The following is a 19,996-nucleotide window of genomic DNA, read 5'->3' on the forward strand; positions in this document are numbered from 1 at the left end:
CCTATATAACACGAGCAGTTTTTTTTTAAGATGGGAGAGGTGGATACCCCACTTTGTCAGAAATGTAACTTGGATGTTAATTCCTTTTACCATGCATTTTGGGAATGTCTGAAAATAAAACTTTTCTGGAGAACAATCATAGGCTATTTGGAAAGTCTGAGCTCCAGGATACCATTCTCGGCAGTGGGTTTCCTTTTGGATTGGTTGGAAGCTTTTGTGTTGCAGGGTGGGAGTGATCGTTATCTTATCTGAAAAACTGGTTTGTTGGTAAAAAAAAAAAATCATCTTAACTGCATGGATGAATACAGATCTTCCATTATATTGGCGCTAGCAATAGGTTCCATAATTTAATGGACTGAAATGGTGCCCAGACATCCCATAAGAGGAAGAAACATTTTTCTTTCTATATAGGGCCCTTATATTCAGTCCCTGTCACCCAGAGCTTGTAGTTTAGTACTCTGTTCCCTCTGATTTTGGTTATGAAAGGAGAAACCTATTGAGATTTTATTTTTTTTACATTTTGGAAAGTCTATATGGTTATTGGCTGTCCTACTTCAGTTATTATAAGTAGGGAAAGGGGGGTATTTTAGGTACCCTGGGAAGGGGATTACTTGGGGGGGGATGGGGGAGTATTACTAGATTCTTTGGATAAATTAATAAGGGAGTATAAGAGTATATCTCCCCTTTTTCTAACTTCTCTTTTATCTAATTTTTTTGTTTAATTTCATGTTCCTTGTCACCTGCAGCAGATGAATCCAGGAACTGGTGGGTTAAGTCCGTCTACCAGCAGGTGGAGATAGAGATAAACAAACTGAAGGCAGTGATGCCAGATGGCCAGCCCCTTTCTCAGTTAGTATGTCTCTATCTCCAGCAGGTGGTGGAAGGCTTTTCTCCAGCTCCTGGATCCAAGGCTTCTGAGGGTGCTCCTGGACTGGTGGCCAGTTTGAGCCGGGGGTGGCGGACTGAAGGTGGCCCCTTTGGGAGCATACCCAGGTTTTGGGTCCCTGCTTCACCTCAAATTCCCTCTGAACAGGCTTTTGCTGTTATTTTCCTTCCCTATATGTTTCTGCCTGCTCACAAAAAAAAAAAGAAACAGAGGGGAGTTGTGTTTTCGTGAGAGCAGGGCTGTGTTCCTGCCCGTCTGAGTCCTGCCTGTGTTTCCTGCCTGTCTGAGCCCTGCCTGGGGTTGGAGTCGGAGCGTTTCTCCTCGACTCGTGTTGCAGGTCCCGTGCTTTTCCCGGCTGTGGGTAAGTGCTGCAGGGTTTTGTGTACAGGGACAGGTGGTAGCTGAGGCTGTAAAGAGGTGTTCCCGATGCGGGAAACGACAGTGGGTCTTTGCAGCGCTGGGTGCGCTGACTTGGTGGGTCTTGGGAGCAGTGCTCCCCTCCCCCCCCGAGAGCGCGCTTTCCCGTCCGGAGCCTCACGATTCACACACCATTTTGCGAACCGCTGCAGAGGCGGCTCAGGTAGCGGTTTTGGGTGAAGTTTCTTCTCCTTTGTTATGGGAGTCTGTGGGAACGTCAGGCGCTGCTGTCTGTGACTCGGGCCATGGCTGCGGGTTCCTCCACTTTGGGGGAGGGGGTTTCTCCCGAATTTATTGTGCTCCTCCATCAGGCTTATTTGCTGAAGAGGACCTTCTCCCCCCCCCCCCCCCACCCACTGCTGCAGCTTCTGGCATTGAACCTCTTGGGGGGGGGGGGTCTGGAGGTAGCCAGGGGATATTGGGCTTTTCCCCTGAGGATTTCTCCTCCCTTAAAAAGCGTAGAGTTTCTTTGGGGTCTGAGAAGGGGTCCTTAGTACAATTGCCTGCAGCCCCCTCCGTGGTGGCTCTTTCTGAGAAGACGTTGCTAGAGGAGGTGGAGGACTGTGTCCTTACTGACCAGGCACAGGACTCTTCGGCTGTGAGGATTTTTCATAAGGAGGCGTTCTCCTTTATCTCTCAGGCGCTGGAAGCCTTAAATATAGAGGACCCAGAGGCCTCTGCTCAGGCGGTCAACCCTAAGATGGCCAGTACCAGGCAGCCTTCTAAGGCCTTTCCGGTGCATGAAGCAGAGCTGATTTCGGCCCAGTGGGCGGACCCGGATGGGGGGCTGAAAGTGGCCAGGGCTATGTCCTGGCTGTATCCGGTTTCAGTGGATCGATTGGAGCAGTTTGCTCTGCCTAAGGTAGATGCCTTAGTGACGGCGGTCACTAAGAAGACTACTCTTCCGTTAGAGGGTGGTGTGCACTCAAGGATATGCAGGACAGACGTCTAGAAGCCTCCTTAAAACGTTCCTTTGAGGTGGCCGCTTTGACTCTTCAAGCTTCTGTTTGTAGTTCGTATGCGACTAGAGCTTGTCTCAGTTGGCTGCACTCTGTCATGGATTCGGTCTCGGAGTCCGATATGCCTGGAACTCCTCAATTGTCGCAGATGGATATAGGCCTGGCGCACTTGGTGGATGCCTGGTATGATTTGGTCCGTGCTGCCAAGCTTATGGCTTTGGCTGTCTCCTGTCTGCGTCTTCTGTGGCTCCATCATTGTGCCGCAGATATGGCCTCTAAGCAGCGGCTTATTAAATTGTTAAAGATTTGGGGGATTCCAAATCTCAGTGTCACCCACAGGATAGGCCCAAGTCTGGTTCCAGGCAGGGAGCTTCGAGGTCGCGTTTCAGAGAGACGCGACGTTATCGCCCAGGATGTTCTAACTCTGCCTTTCGGCATCCTCATTTTGGTCAGCGTTCTTCCTTTTGCAACGAGAAGCATCTGGCCGGACCCCCCACTCATCAGGGGGCTCCTTCTCAAGCCACCCAATGATGGGGTGCAGGTCCACTCGGGAAGAGAGCAGATCGGTGGTTGGCTCTCTATATTTTTTCCAGAGTGGGCCAGAATTACTTCGGACCAGTGGGTCCTCGATGTGGTACAGGAAAGCTACAAGCTAGAATTCATCTTTCCTGTCACAGACTTTTTTCTGGAGTCCCGCTGTATATCGTGGGCCAAGAGGACAGCTGTTCTGCAATGTGGTCCGTTTCCTACGCGGAGCTCTTCATCTCCGACCTGTGCGACAGCCGTGCCCGTTGTGGCATTTGAATGTAGTGCTTCGAGCCCTGCAGGCCCCGCCCTTTGATCTTTGAGCAAGGCCTCTGAGAAGGATCTTACACTTAAAATGGTGTTTTTGGTGGCCATAACTTCAGCTCGAAGGATTTCGGAGATTCAAGCTTTGTGTTGCCTAGATCCTTTTTTGCAGTTTTCTGAAGCAGGGGTGTCAATTCGGACGGTGCCGTCATTTCTGCCAAAAGTGGTTTCGGCTTTTCATGTCAATCAGGCTATTTATCTTCCTTCCTTTCGAAGAGAGGTTTATCCGGAAGAGTTTGCGTTACTTCGTTTCTTGGATGTGTGGAGAGCCTTGTTTAGGTACCTGCAGGTTTCTAACGAATTTCGTCGCTCGGATCATCTCTTTGTGCTCTTGGCTGGCTTGAGGAGAGGTGAGGCAGCTTCTAAGGCTTCCACTGCTCGATGGATTAAGAAGGCCATTGTGGCGGCGTATGTGTTACATGGCCGGTTACCTCCAGCGGCCCTGAAGGACCATTCTACTTGAGCACAAGCGGCTTCTTGGGCGGAGGCATCTGCCTTATCTCTGGAAGAGATTTGTCGGGCGGCTACTTGGGTGTCCCGTCCTACTTTTGCGAAGCATTACGGATTAGATGTGTCTGCTCGGAAAGATGCAAGATTTGGGGCGGGAGTGTTGGTGCGGGGAGCGTCGGCTTCCCACCCTACTTAGGGATTGCTTTGGTACATCCCACCAGTTCCTGGATTCATCTGCTGCAGGTGACAAGGAAGGTAAAATTATGTCTTACCTGATCATTTTCTTTCCTTTAACCACAGCAAATGAATCCAGGATCCCTCCCTAGCTCAGCTGACTGTTTTCGTTTTCCGCGGGGAGTAGATGGTTTTCCTTCTGGGTTCTTTTTTGCAGAGTTCAGACAGATATGGGGACACGGAAGGGATTCCTGTTTGTAGAACAAGTGGAAGTTGATTCAAGTTTGTTGTTTGGTTCTCTGTTTTTAATAGTGAGGATGGTTTCTTGTTGTTATTTGTTTTGTATTCTTGCCTTGGTTACTGCTTACGAATGACATACTAACTGAGAAAGGGGCTGGCCGTCTGGCATCACTGTCTTCAGTTTGTTTATCTCTACCTCCACTGTTGGTAGGTGGACTTAACCCACCAATTCCTGGATTCATCTGCTACAGTTAAAAGAAAGAAAATTATCAGGTAAGACATAATTTTACCTTCTTTCAATGTTTTGTTTGTTTGCATTTGTGGGGTGGGGGTTATGCCTCGCCAATCTGCTACATTTTTTGAAAGTGTGAATAAACGTGGCTATATGGTGATCCATATAATGTAGTGTATCTAGATTTTTAGAAAGCTTTTGACAAAGTTCCTCATGAGAGACTCTTGAGTGAATTAAAAAGCCATGGGATAGGAGGCAATATTCTGTTGTGGATTGGGAGCTGGTTAAAAGATAGAAAACAGAGTAGGGTTAAATGGCCAATTCTGTCAATGGAGGAATGTGAATTGGGGAAGAAATACACACACTAAAGCCCTTTACCCTCTATCTTTTTCCCTTCTCCTGTGAGGTTTTGGCAGCTATGTTGATTAACCGTGTTGTCAGGGGGGGGGGGGGGGGGTTACTGCTTCAGAGGCATTGTGGTCCTCCGCTGCAGGGGGGATTGAGGTGTGTCTCCGGGAGTCCTGTGGGGGAAGAGTTGGAGAACTGTTCTCCCCAGAATTTGTTTTGCTTTTACATAGAGCATATTTATTGAAGAGAGTGCAGCCAGACTCTGAGGCTGCACTAGGTTTGCTCTGCCCTTCTGCTGGGTCTCAGCCAATATAGCCTGCTTCTGGGGGCAAATGACGGCACTTTGGTTCAGGGTCAGATTTGGGGTCTTCTGTCCCCCTTTCCCCTGAGAAGGGGACTTGGCTGCTCCCTCTCTGTCCTCACATAGATTGGAGGAGTTGGAAGATGGGGAGGTCCTTCCGGATGAGGCAGATGATCCAATGGTGGTCCAGGTGTTCTATAAAGAGGAGCTGCTGGCCTTTATTTCCAAAGCCTTGCAGGTGCTGAATATTTTGTCACCAGAGCTGCCAGCCTCGGCAGCCTCTGATCCTAAGATGGCTAGCACTCGAAGGCCTGCAAAGACCTTTCCGGTGTATGAGTCAATACAGGAGCTTATTTCAGCTCAGTGAGCTACTCCGGATACTGGCCTATGGGTAGCCAAGGCGATGTCCCGTCTCTGTCTGGTGGCTCAGGAAGAGCTAGATCACTTTGTGCTGCCTAAGGTGGATTCCTTGATAGCGGCGGTCACTAAGAAGACTACATTGCCAGTAGAAGGGGGTGTAGCACTCAAGGATGTTCAAGAACGCAAGCTGGAATTCGCTTTGAAACTCTTTCGAGATCTCTACCGTGGCTCTGAGTGTGGCAGTGTGCAGCTCTTATGAAGCCCAGATTTGTCTGTTCTGGGTTCAGTAGGTTGCAGATTCTTTCTATAGACGGGGGCTCAGCCTTCAGAGTTTCCATATGTGGCGGATGCCTTGTATGATCTGGTTCGGTCATCAGCCAAGCAGATGTCATTGGCGGTGATGGTGCGCCGCTTGTTGTTGCAACACTGGGCGGTGGATGCAGTCTCCAAGCAGCGGTTGGTTAGGCTGCCTTTTAAGGGCAAGCTGTTTTTTGAGGAAGACTTTGAAAAGCTGCTTAGACTTAGCACCTGCAGGGAAGCCCTGGACAGTCCAGGGCTCGCTTTAAAGATAGTAAATGGTTTTGGCCGAGCTGCCCAAACTTTTCTTAGAGGCCCTGTATCAGCTGAAGCAGTCCTTTTGTCTGGACAAGTGCTCCGCAGGTCAGCCCAACAGAGCCCTCTCTGCCCCTTGTGCTTTTTTCACAATGATGGCGTCTTGGCCCACTCCTCGCTGTGGATGGTGGGGGGCAGCTGACCCTCTTTTTACTAGGAGTGGGCCAAACTCACGGCAGACTACCAGTGTGTCTTGGAGCTTATTTGAGAAGGGGTACAAATTAGTTTTCCTCTCCCATCACAGATTTTTCTTGGCCTTCCCATGCGCTGCAGGCTGCAAGCAGACAGTGGTGTGGGAGATGCTTCAGCAGCTTCATCTGTTGGGAGTGATTGTGCTTATGCCCCTCCCGGAGTAGCGGTTGGGGTGCTATTCCATACACTTCGTGGTGCCCAAAAAGGAAGGATCCTCTCAGGCAGAACTGGACCTCAAGAAGGTCGACCATTTTCTCAAGGTACTGCATTTTTGAATGGAGACCATGTGTTTTGTGATCAATTCAGTTTAACTGGGGGAGTTTCTCAAAGCTCTGGATCTCAAGGAGGTTGCTTGCATATTCCCATTTGGCCTCCTTACCAGCAATTTCTTTGCTTTGTGATTTTTGGGTTGCATTTTCAGTTTTGGGTGGTGCAGTTCTGCCTGGCCACCATTCCTTGCACCTTTTCCAAAATGATGGTGGTGATGGCCGCGGCCCTGCGGAAGGAGGGCATCAAAGTGCACCCTTATATGGACTGTTGGCTCATCAGGGCGTCTTCACTGCAGGAAAGTGTGCGGGCCATGGCCAGACAGGGCGTCTTCACTGCAGGAAAGTGTGCGGGCCATGGCCAGAGTGGTGATGGTTTTACAGTTCTTAGGCTGGGTCATCAACTTCGCCAAGAGTCATCTTGTTCCTACTCAGCAGCTGGAATATCTTTGGGTGCATTTGGGCAAGCTGTTTTTGCCGAGACAAAGGCAGGACAAACTGTACTTGCAGATTCATCGGTTGATATTGTCACCATCTCCCAGGGTCTAGGACTTCATGCAGGTGCTGGAGTTCGAGGTGGAGCAGTGGGCGAGGGCTCACATACGGCCTCGTCAACAATCCATTCTGAGTCGTTAGTCTCCAGTACCCCAGGAGTACGAGCGTCACCTCCAGTGGCAGCTGCTGGTGAAGTGCTGTGTGGCCTGGTGGCTGCGAACAGCCATCCTACACCACGGCATTCCATTAGCCTCCCCTGATTGGACAGTAATTATCACCAATACCAGTTTGACCGGAGGGGGGGGGGGGGTACATTGTCAGTCCTAATATGCACAGGGCCTCTGGTTCTCGACCGAGTCCCAGTAGCCGATCAACCAGTTGGAACTTGGAGCCGTTCACCTGACTCTGCTGGCGTTTCAATCCCTGATGGAGGGGTCACCAGTTCGAGTAGTAACCGACAACATGACCATGGTGGCCTACATCAACAGGCAGGGGGCACTCGCATTCCCACTTTTGGTTGGGAGGCAGATTTGCTGCTGCATTGGGCGGAGACTCATCCGTCTCGGCTTTCAGCAGCCCACATCACGGTGGCGTTGAATGTTCAGGCAGACTTCCTGAGTTAGCACAATGTGGATCCGGGGGAGTTGGAGCTGTCGGCAGTGACCTTTTGAATGGTTGCTCTGAAGTGTGGGATGCTGGTCATGAACCTCATGGTGTCCCACAGTAATTCCAAGGCTCCCAGGTTGGTCAGCAAAAAAAGGGAGTTCGGTTCTGAAGGCATCGACACCTTGCTTCTCCTGTTGCCGGAGTCTGTGTTGCTCTACTTCTTTCCTCGGTGACTGATGATTGGGAGGGTGCTTCACCACGTTCTGAGGCACCAAGCTGGTGCTGTTGATCATTCTGGATTGACCCCGGCGGCCAAGGTATGTGGATCTGGTAATGCTCTTGGTGGATCAGCTATTTCAGTTTCCCATTTTGCCAGGACTCCTGTGTCTCCCCCTTTGGTCTTACTGCCTGGCTCTTGAGAGGGCAAAATTAAGGAAGAAGGGGTATTCAGAGGCAGTGGTCACCACGCTTCTTCAAGCTAAGAAGCGGTCTACTTTGGTGACTTATAGGCGGGTGTGGCGTATGTTTGACTTTTTTTTTTTTGCCGAGAGGGCATGGTCTCCATTTCAGTCCTCCTTGTTGCAGATTTTATCCTTTTTGCAGGAGGGTTTAGCGTTCAACTCCCTGCTGATGCAGGTGGCGGCTCTCACTTGTTATTTTTTTATTATTTTTATTTGTTGCATTTGTATCCCACATTTTCCCACCTTTTTGCAGGCTCAATGTGGCTTACATATTACCGTTAATGGTGTTAGCCGATTCCGGTCTGAACAAATACATGGTTTGGATTAATTCAAAGCGATATTGTGGTAGAATGAGGTACATATATGGTAGGTACAGTTGGGGGGAACTTAGATAGGGAGAGGGGAGGAAGAGTCAGGTAATGTCCATTACGGTCTTTGGTTATTTTTTTTATTTTTGTTACACGGCCGGATTTCTGATTCCTTCCTGGCATCTCATCCAGATGTTGTGCAGTTCCTTAAGGGTGTAGCCTGCTTGCGCCCGCCGGTGTCTCAGCCACGGCCTATGTGGAATCTTAATCTGGTACTCCATTGCAGGGGGCTCCCTTTGAGCCCTTGCGGAAGGCCATGCTGAAAGATCTTACGCTTAAGGCTGTGTTCCTAGTTGTGCTGTCGTTGGCGCTGCAAGTCTCTGAGCTCCAGGCTGTCTCTTGTAGGGAGCCTTTCCTTTGGTCTTTGGACGTGGTGCTTATGGTGCCTTCCTTTCTTCCAGTCTTTCATCTGAATCAGCCTTTGTTTTTTCCATTGTTTCAGAGGGACCAGTATCTGGAAGACTTTCCCCGGTTGCGCTTTCTGGATGTCAGGCATGTTCTCGTACACTATTTGTCGGTTACAAATGAATTTTGTCATTTGGATCACCTTTTTGTGCTGTTTTCGGGTCAGCACTGGGGTAAGGTGGTTTCCAAGGCAACCATTGCTAATGGGTGAAGTCTATCTCCTCTGCTTATGTCCTGGCGGGTTGCACTCTGCCTTCGTCTTTGTGCACATTCTGCGCGGGCACTGGCAACATCCTGGGCAGAGTCTCGGCTTGTTGCTTTTGAAGAGATTTGCAGAGTGTCGACTTGTGCCTCCTCTCACACTCTTGTCAAACATTATCATATGGATGTGGCTGCTCGAGCAGAGGCGGTGTTTGGAGTGTCAGTACTTACTGCGGGAAATTTGGCTTCCCACCCTATTTGGGTACTGCTTTGCTACATCCCACATGTCTGGATTTCTCTGCTGCTGATGCTAAGGAAGAAAACATTTTTCTTACCTGATCATTTTCTTTCCTTTAGTTGCAGCAGATGAATCCAGAGTCCTACACCTTGCTTCTGGTGCTTTGTTATATGCCAGCCCTCACTTCTCATAGTATTTACTCTACAGTGAAGACACCAATCTCTGCTTTTTTTTCCTGCCTGAAGCCTGATGGGGAGGAATTGGGCAAGGAATTGGTGGGACCTCATCAGGGACTGCCCTCAGAGCAGGGGTTCTTAACCCAGTCAATACATTGCTTCCATTGTATGCAAATCTATCTCATTCATCATTCTGACTATCTTGAAAACCAGACTGGTTGTGTCTGTCTTGAGGACTGGGTTGAGAACCCATGCCTCATACTGAACTTGTATGGAAGGAGTCTCCAGTGGCCTTTTCAAAAGCATATTCATCAGGAAAAGCACTACAGGACTTTTCACTTCAGTCTTCCTTCCTCTTTCTCTAACATATACCTTTACAACTATTCCTGCAGCTTTCTCCTTTGTTCTGTGACTTGTCTTTCTTTTTTCCCCTTTTTCATTTTCTCCTTTCTCCCCTTTATTTTTTTTTTCTTCCTGTGTACTCTTCTATTCTTTTTTTTTCCTTCTGCTTTCAGCTTTTTTCTCAGTATTCTGCTATTCATCATTTCTGTTTTTTTGCCTCCTATTTTTTCCAGCTCAGGCTTTTAAATAACGTCTGTATGATATTTTTGGACTTCTTTATTGCCTTTTGTGCTCTTCTGTTTCCATCTCACTCTCCCTTCTCTCTGTGGCGCCTTGCTATTGGTCTGTGCCTGGAAGAATTTGAGCATCATTAAGCAGGTTTCTGATCTCTCCTTTATACTTCCTGTGGCTTTGCTTCTCCATGCTGCTCCTGTCTGTTGGTAGGAAGCAGGTGGGGTGATGGTAATGGATAGCAATGGGCTGAGAACCAGGGAAGCTAGTTTCAAATCTCAACGCTGCTCCTTGTGATCTTGGGCAAGTCACTTGGCCTTCCATTGCCTCAGATTGTGAGATCCCCAGGTAATTTTTTAGGTTTAACATTTTTTATTGATGACAGATCAGAGAAAAACAACATATTCCACAATCTTATTTTACAAAAATTCCAACTTGGAAGTGCACTCCATATAACCAGAGTCTTGCAGTCCATCATCAATCTTTTAACTATTTATCCCACCCCTCCCCGCTACATTCTGTATTTTATATGTTTTATTAAAGCGTTTGTCATACAAATAATACAAAAGTGAACACTAAAGCAAACAGAAACCCCCCCAAAAATAAACACAAATATGTTAAAAAAAAAAAAAAAGGTCAGCATAATGTAATCAGAGGTCCATGGCAATACCTGGAAACAAATAGTACGGATACCCCAGGTCAATGAGTGCTATGTGGCTCCTGGCAAAAGAGGTCTAAACGAGCCCAGGTCCGCAAAACAGACCTAATGGTTCTACGCCTATGGGCCAAAATTGTTTCGTATTTCCTGATTACGCATACATAACTCCACCATTCATTATAATTCAAGTACACATTGTTTTTCCATTTGGAGACAATTAAATGCAAAGCAACAGGTAGCAGTATATTGTACAATTTCTTATCTGACTCCAAAAGAGAGATAGCAGGACAAGAAGCTCTTAAGATCACGACCTCATAAGAGAGCGCAGTGGACTCAGGCAAGTGAAAGATTAGACACATTTTTTTCCATATAAGTTGCCAGTAAGCTCTGACGTTTTTACAGAAGAAAACCATGTGTGCCAGTGAACCATCTCGTCCTGACAAGACCAGCAGCTGAAGTTGACACTCTTAGTGATTCTGGCCACTCGAGCAGGAGTCCAATAGGCTTTGTGGAAGATGAAGTATGAGGATTGGGATATTGCTGCTGATTTCGTGGGACGCATGGTGTTAACCCAGAAAGTGGACCAATCAAACTCAGACGCATCCAAACCAAATTCCGCTTCCCAAGACATCCTCAATGGAGCAACTGCATCAGCATATAGGTCCTGAAGTTTTTTGTATAGCAGAGAGGCCTTCTTCCCACCTGATGTAATTGTACAACAAAAGGAGATAAACTCTGAAGGAGTCAATACAAGTGAATTGGAGACCTGAAAATTTGAAATATATGTGTGGAAAAGTCCTTCCATGTGCCAGAATCTGGTATAGAAACATTATACAGTGCAGACCTCATTCATGCTCAAAAATCCACATTGTATGCGGAGAGTAATAAAGCAAGCCATCTTCTTGCGCAGTACCTGATCCCCAGGTAATTTGCTTACCTTGTACTACTGATAAAGGCGTGGGCTAAATTCAGCATTCATTTCCCTTTCCCTTGCATCTCCATGCTACTTCATGTCTGGGGTAGGGGAGTGATGTGCTTTCAGTGCAGTACACTGTTTTCTGTTAGGGTGATTTTCCATGACTTGCTCCTCCACTGTTTGAGGGAAAGGAGAAAGTTCTCTGTAACCCTTGATCCACTACTTCTTGTCCATGGAGGCATTTGCTGATTTTTTTTTTTTTTCGGGTTTCCATCTCATTCCTGCACTGATGGTTCTTGCTGGCAGTGAATAAATGTGCCTGAGTCAAGCATGTGTTTCAGTCCCTGGTTCTACATGTAGACCCCGTACCATTTTGGTAGCCTCTATGCTGCTTATATCCTTTCAGCAGTACAGCATCCAAACTTGGACACAGTTCTCCAGGGGAGGGCTCGCCAACAACCTCTAGTGATGTGGCTGCTACTTGCCCCCAGTAAAGCAGGCTGAGAATTGTAGAATTGAGGTGCAGCTTAACCCTGGAATATTATTGTAGCTGTGTGGTACATATGCTGTTCCCACAACACAGTGTAAGAAAAGTCTACAGCAAAAATGCTTGGACCTGAGGAAAAATACTTGAAAAAGAAATAACAGCTGGTGCACAACCCTGCTGTAAATCCTGTGCTTTTCACATGTTCCTGTTTTTCTCTTGCTAATATCAGACAGCCTATCCACTTACCCAGTTAACATTGACACAGTAAACAATAGGTTGTTTCAAGGCAGGAGCAGGTGTTCTATAGGCTGCTTTTATGGGAAGATCAATAATGGAATGAAGCAGATGAAATCTGGTTATGGATCTGATTTCATGAACAGTTCCCAGAATGGACTTGTCATCTGACAGATTTCCATGATAACACTGCCACAACCTAAGTTGTGTGATGTTTGACAAACCTGCAGTATTTATTACAGTTAATCCGACTTGAGCTCATGACTTAAAAAAACAAAACAACAAAAAAAAACCTTTGGCAAATTTTGTTTGTCAAGCCATTGTTACCCATGGCTGCATATTGTGGAAAGGCAATAGGTACCAAAGAACAGAGTAGTATCTCCCTCTAGAGAGGGGTCTGTGTGATAGGGCTCACAATAAGTAACATGGGCAGGGCATATCAAGAAATACTGCAAAGAGCAGTTCTGGAAACTCTCACTGACACTCCCAGCAGAAAAGCCAACTGAAGCTTTCCGGATGTAAGAACAAGTTTTTCTGAATGCTCAGGTGACTCCAAGCAGCGGTCTGAGATGCCCTTGATGCAGGGTGACCTTGCTTCAGAGAAAGGCAGTGAATGAGAACCATAAAACAGTGCTGACAATAAACTTGAATTCTGCCAAAAAATTAAAAAAAAACCCAGTCCTGTTTAAGATTGAATAGTACTTTAGCAGACCTTGACTAATTCTTTTAATTTAGGAACCAGCCCAAAAACTGAGGCCATCATCCGACACCTAAATTACCCCTCTCCAAATCACCTTGTCCCCACCAGTGTTCAAGAGTGGGGGTGGGAGGAGCATTCTCAGAAGTCTTCTCATTTAGGAACTTATTTACTAAGGCTGTTTTCCTGTTCTTATTCCATGGGAAGAGAAAGCTTAGTAAATCAGGGTCCTAATGTGCCACTGCATAGTGCTGGCAGAATCCAGCAGTCCACCTTCTCCAGATGTGCTGTCAGCATATATGTGGACACATTAGTTTACACACGCCTTGTGTCCACCCATGGAGTTCCTCCATGCCATACGTTATCTACTGTGCTTTATCTCTGCATCAAAATTCATTGATGATATTTACCTATAAACAAGTAAGCTTAAGTATGCGCCTCATTACTTTAGGTGTTTCAGTTCATTGATGTATTTGGTGTAGTTCTAGGTTTTTATGTACCTTTTGATGTATATGTTTTTAGAAATTGCCATCTAATTGATTTGTTTTTTTGATTACGTTCAATTGATATATTCTATATATATTCTCTTTTGTAATTTAACCTATGTATTGAGGCTTATTACCCAAGTGGTGTTCCTTTTGCTCTTGCATAATCTGTTAAGATAAATACAAATAAATTTACATATATCTGTGTTTTTAGATCTTATGACTTCTGAGGCAGGTGTGTATCATGGAAACACAGATCTGTTTTGAGTCTGGCAACATTTTTATGTGTATTGCAAAACGTTTTCTTTATGTAATTGATTCAGGCAATCTGTTTTTGTACTTTGTTTTAGGAAATGTTTTTATTGTTTTTGGTCTGTTATGTATGTTTGTTCACCTCTGTAGTTCATTGAAATTTAATTGGCCCTCTCTTCCTTGAGACTTGTATATGTTCATAGGGATTTTTCTCCTTTTTTTGCTTTTTCCTTGACAAAGTTGTCGCACCCAAGTCATGAGTGATATTCTGAGCCAGTCCTTTGTGACCTATTTTAAACAATTTTCCCTTAAAGAACTATTGTGAGGGTTTTCCTGTTGTGTGAAAACAAAGGACTGGACAAGAGAGATTACAGAACTCAGGACAGCTCAGTATCTTGTGGTTTGGACTTGGCTGACAGCACTGCTTCATCAATAAGTGGTGTCTGTTTTTTTTAGTGGGTATGGATGCTCAGCTATAAACTTTCTTTCTCAAGTGTGTAACTATTTTAATCCTCCATCTCCTGCTTTTGTTTCTGAGCTAGCCACGCTATAATTCCCATATGCAAACCAGTTTTTGTACTAATGTTATTTATATTTGGTATACATCAAACATATAAACGGCGAGTGACTGTACTCACTCGCAAATGTGCAGTAGAGACTTCCATCTCTGCCCCGCCCCCGCTTCAATACGTGATGATGGGGGCAGGTCAGAGAGGGAAGTCTCTACCGGCATGCTGCAGACGTCGGAACCGCTCCCCCTCCCCCGGAGTCGCCGCCACCCTTCCATCTGGCCTGAGCACTGTGAATTTACATCAGCACGCAGCAGCAGGCACATCAGCAAAGCTGCCGTCGGGCTTCCTTCTCTGCCTTTGTCCCGCCCTCGCCGACGTTACGTCACACGAGGGCGGGACACAGGCAGAGAAGGAAGCCCGCCACGACGGCAGCTTTGCTGATGTGCCTGCTGCTGCGTGCTGATGTAAGTTTACAGTGCTGCTCGGGCCGGGTGGAGGGGCGGCAGCAGCGACTCTGGGGGGGGGGTGCTCGGAACCCCCCCCCCATTCCAAAAGTAGCCCGTTTTCACGGGCTCAACAGCTAGTATAGTATAATATATCAATTACAGTTTAAATTGGAAGGTAGAGTAGATCTAAATGGGATTATTTTGATGATGAATTTGAAAGAAAGTATCCTTGTCCATTTTTTTGTGTACCACATACAACTCACAGCAGAGAACTAATTTGAAGGTTTATTATACTGTGAGCCATAATAGCCCAGAGCCTCGAACCTAGGTATTCAGAATTTCTGTTATGGCTGACTTGAGCCTTGTATTGAAGAAAAACATTCTGAAGTCTGATGTCGTATGCTGCATATGACAGTGTGGCCTCACTCCTGCCTCTTTTCTTTCACAATTTAGAGTTTTATACATTGGGCTGGCTTGCAACACTGCGCGTTACCTCTATATCTCCTATCTGGAAAATGCCTGGACTGTTCTCCCCATGGAAGTGCTTCAAGGTAAGGCAAAGTAGAATTTCATCTCGTTCAATGTGAAGAAGTTAAAGGCTCTCCTAGCTCCGGTAGTCATGGAAAATATAGACGTCAATTGACTGTGTGTATGTGTATGGTTAATCACAAGTCATCCATGCAGGAAGACTACGCCCTGTAACTAAACAAAAAAAAAAAAAAAACAACAGTAGCTGAGAAGACAGACAGCCAGATCTGTAGAGTTCGTTAATAACGGAAAATGACATATATTCCTCCGACAAGAATCTACAAACCACATGTCAGTATTATTAGTCTTTTGTTCCTGCACCCCATTTCAGTTTTTGAGTAACAGCTATAATTTTGCTTATAAGTTGAAGTAAAACCTTTAACCTCATTTTTTTTAGTAATATAGTAGTTTGTGCGCAGCAGAGTATATCAAATTAGCTATGTAAGACCCCACACAAAAGTGCACCGAGTGGATGCTTTCCCCTAAACAAATACAGCTGTAGATTTCTTGTGGTTTGAATGAGCTGTCAGCTGTTTCTAGCAATGGCACAGTTGTACCTTGAGGCTGCTGCTAAGTAATCTGCATTTCTGGTAGAAGCTGGGTATGTTCCTGTGTGCAGTGGTGAGGTCTCTCTCTCTTTTTTTTTCCTCTCTCTCTCATATGTTAGTTACTCTGGTTTTTCCTGAGAGTGAATCTCTTCAAGCCTCTCTAATGCTGGGTATGGGAGGACCAGCTGGATTACTGTTTTTTTTTTAGAGGCTGAATGGCTCTTGTCCCTGAGGAGAGGCATCCAACACTTCCAGACCCATGGGAAAGGCTCACTGACAAGGAGGAAGAACAGTGGAGAAAGTCCTAGAGCCCAATTAGAATTTTTTTTTATATAACGTATACTTTTTGTACTAATAGTAAGTCTGTTTGAAGTAATCATTGTTTCAAGAACGTTCTACTTATATAAACATTTTTACTGTAACCTAGTTCTATGGGGGCTCTTACAAGAAGAATTCATTTCAGTGCTGCAGTGTTAATAGTCATGACAGTAAATGCTACATGTGTCAGTGTGATTAATAGGGCAATCTCTTTATGTCACGTGTTCAGCGCTGCGTGCCTCTGGTAGCGCTATACAAATGCTAATAATAATAATATTAAAAGAATAGACAGGGCCTTGAAGATTCATGACTGTGTTGTATTAGGAGGCTTGCAAGTACATTTGCACATTTTGAAAAAGAAGCCCCTGTGGCTGTGGACATTGGGATCAGTATATTTACTGAAAGTTCACACAAGGATACTTTCTGTTCTGATTTCACCCTTTTTTGGATGCAAGTAGAACATGTTCTTTAGCGTCAGCAGCAGATGAATCCAGAGACGTGTGGGTTATGTCCATCTACCAGCAGGTAGAGATAGAGAGCACTGAATTGCACTGTCTTATATGATGGAATGCTCCCTGGCCAGTCAGTATTCTCTATCTCCGATGGGCGGTTTCTCTCAAGCTCCTGGCCTCATCGGCACTTATTCTGGGTCTCCTAGTTTAGTAGGGCTATGGAGTGTGCGGCTGAGCTGTGCCGCCAGTCACCCTAGGTCCGTTTCCCACCTCTCCAGCTGTTTTCTTCCACGCTTCCAAAAAAAAAAAGGGCAGAAAACTGGCCCTTCACTAGTCTTTGTGACTGTGATGTTCTCTTGGAGGGAACGTGAATGCTGCTTCAGACAGCTGGATGATTCCTCGGCAGCTGCTTGCTCCTTTCAGCTCTGGGATGAGTGTTTATTTTAAGTTGCTGTGATTTCCAGCTTGGATTTCGTTCATCAGTGGCAAGGCCTGTTAAGCACTCATGGTGATGACCGAACGGCAGGCAGCATCGAGATGGTATCTAGCAGGTTCTCCCAGCACTGTGGCTGTTCTTTTTATGACTGCTGTTACTGGGATCTGTGCAATTTTTGCATAGAAACAATGCCCTCTGGTTTTATTTTCATCTGTCTGCTGTGGCCATCTTGCAGGGCACGTCTTCTTCCTGCGGTTTCCTTGCTCTTTGAATGGGCCCCAACATCTTCCCTTTCAGGTCTGCTCTGTAGATAAATTCAGCTTCCGGCCTGTCCTCCACATTCTTCTGAGTTTGCTACACTGAGCACTGCTCTGTCCTGCCTTCAAACAGAGGTCCGCTACAATTTCGGGTGAGCCCAGACAGCCACAAAATCAGCTTGGACCCTAGCATGCTTTGCAGCCTCTGCCGGGGAGGCCTGTGCCTTACGGACCCAAGGAGTGTTTTTGTTTTAATGTAGGTTTGGGTTTTTCACTCTCTCTCCTAATTCTGGTGGAGTGTTCTTGCAGTCTATGAGGTTTCTGCCCAGCTGATCTGGTACGGGGGGGTGCCAGCGGTGCTGTAAGATCTGTGCAGGGTCTGCATGTCTTAGCTCTCGGCACTCAGCCTATGGCTTCTCTAGGAATGGGAAAGCCTTTCTATTAAGACGCCATGCGGATCTCATCCACAGTGATGGTTTTTTTTCCCTCAGGATCCTTCTTTCCCTGTTTCTGTTCCAGTGCCCAGGGTTGGCTTTCTACGTGTCTGTGGTGGGTTCATGTTTACCTTGTGAACAGGAAGATTCATATCCTGACAAGTGAGTGATTATGATCTGGTGGAGCTTAGCACTGGAAAATGTTTCTCCAAATTCAGGTATTAATATAGAAACAAATATTTTCTAGAGAAGGGAAAACAGTAAAACTAGAAGATATGAATTGAGTTTGTGGGGTGGTAAACATTAGGAGTAATGTCAGGAAATTCTTTTAAATGGAGAGAGTGGTTGAAGTCTAGAATGGAGGAAGGTGGTGGAGACAAAAAAAAAAAGGTGACTGAATTCAAAAAGGCATGGGATGAACACAGAGGCTCTCTAATTTAGAAAATGAATGCTATAAAAAAAACCCCCAAAACTTAAATGGCTGCATGTGTGTTTGATGTGTCGAGTGGTATTTAGATGGTGACTCCGGCTATGAAGAACTAAGGCCGACGCTGGACAGACTTGTACTGTCTGTGTCCCATATATGGCAATCCGGTTTAGGTTGAGCTGGAGAGGGCTTCAACGGAAACTCCAGTAATTGGAACATAAGGATAATGCTGGGCAGACTTCAACGGTCTTCCGCAAATGACAAGATGGGTTTGGATAGGCTGGAGTGGGCTTTGACAGCAACTCTAGTAGTTGGAACCTAAGGACAGTACTTGGTGGACTTCTACAGTCTGTGTCCCAGAAATGCCAAAGAGAGAGAATGATCAAGTATTTTATATCACATTCATTGTTGGTTTTTAATAATGAATTGATAATGAAAAATGAGCTTGCGGAGCTACTGTTAGTGATATGCAACTTATCCTTAAAATCGAGCGTGGTACCGGAAGATTGAAGGGTAGCCAATGTAACGCTGATTTTTAAAAAAGGCTCCAGGGGAGATCCGGGAAATTATGGACCGGTGAGTCTGACGTCAGTGCCGGGGAAAATGGTAGAGGCTATTATTAAAAACAAAATTACAGAGCACATCTGAGGACATGGATTACTGAGACCAAGTCAGCACGGCTTTTGTGTGGGGAAATCTTGCCTGACCAATTTACTTCAGTTTTTTGAAGGAGTAAACAAACATGTGGACAAAGGGGAACCGGTTGATATTGAGGCATATTTTCAAAGCACTTAGCCTTCCAAAGTTCCATAGGTTTCTATGGAACTTTGGAATGCTAAGTGCTTTGAAAATATGCCTCATTGTGTATCTGGATTTTCAAAAGGCGTTTGACAAGGTACCTCATGAAAGGCTACATAGGAAATTGGAGGGTCATGGGATAGGAGGAAATGTCCTATTGTGGATTAAAAACTGGTTGAAGGATAGGAAACAAAGAGTGGGGTTAAATGGACAGTATTCACAATGGAGAAGGGTAGTTAGTGGGGTTCCTCAGGGGTCTGTGCTAGGACAGCTGCTTTTTAATATATTTATAAATGATTTAGAGATGGGAGTAACTAGTGAGGTAATTAAATTTGCTGATGACACAAAGTTATTCAAAGTTGTTAAATCGCGACAGGATTGTGAAAAATTACAAGAGGACCTTACGAGACTGGGAGACTGGGCGGCTAAATGGCAGATGACGTTTAATGTGAGCAAGTGCAAGGTGATGCATGTGGGAAAAAAGAACCCGAATTATAGCTACGTCATACAAGGTTCCACGTTAGGAGTTACGGACCAAGAAAGGGATCTGGGTGTCGTCGATAATACGCTGAAACCTTCTGCTCAGTGTGCTGCTGCGACTAGGAAAGCGAATAGAATGTTGGATATTATTAGGAAAGGTATGGAAAACAGGTGTGAGGATGTTATAATGCTGTTGTATCGCTCTATGGTGCGACTGCACCTTGAGTATTGTGTTCAATTCTGGTCACCACATCTCAAGAAAGATATAGTAGAATTGGAAAAGGTGCAGCGAAGGGCGACTAAAATGATAGCGGGGATGGGACGACTTCTCTATGAAGAAAGATTAAGGAGGCTAGGGCTATTCAGCTTGGAGAAGAGACGGCTGAGGGGAGACATGATAGAGGTATATAAAATAATGAGTGGAGTGGAACAGGTGGATGTGAAGCGTCTGTTCACGCTTTCCAAAAATACTAGGACTAGGGGGCATGCGATGAAACTACAGTGTAGTAAATTTAAAACAAATCGGAGAAAATGTTTCTTCACCCAACGTATAATTAAACTCTGGAATTTGTTGCCGGAGAAAGTGGTGAAGGCGGTTAGCTTAGCAGAGTTTAAAAAGGGGTTGGACGGTTTCCCCTCATTCTCTTTCCTCCTTTCCTGAAGTTACTATTGAGGAAACTACACTTCTCCTTTCTTCCTCAAAATGTACCACCTGTTACTCTGATCCCTTTCCCACCCACCTTCTTAATGCCATCTCTCCTGCTCTTATTCCTTTTATCTGTCACATTCTCAACCTCTCACTTTCCACTGCGACTGTCCCTG

At 45.7% G+C, this 19,996-nt stretch overlaps 1 protein-coding gene across 3 annotated transcripts in view; it reads left to right on the forward strand.

The window, feature by feature from the left end:
• MFSD6 (major facilitator superfamily domain containing 6) overlaps positions 1-19,996 on the forward strand; it is a 105,281-nt gene that overhangs the window by 31,425 nt on the left and 53,860 nt on the right. For all 3 annotated transcript variants that reach the window (XM_030210702.1, XM_030210704.1, XM_030210703.1), the window contains one exon: positions 14,950-15,047. In XM_030210702.1, the coding sequence (XP_030066562.1) occupies positions 14,950-15,047 (98 nt within the window). The remainder of the gene's footprint in view (positions 1-14,949; positions 15,048-19,996) is intronic.

Source organism: Microcaecilia unicolor, chromosome 7 (assembly GCF_901765095.1).
Source record: "Microcaecilia unicolor chromosome 7, aMicUni1.1, whole genome shotgun sequence".
NCBI classification, from domain to species: domain Eukaryota; kingdom Metazoa; phylum Chordata; class Amphibia; order Gymnophiona; family Siphonopidae; genus Microcaecilia; species Microcaecilia unicolor.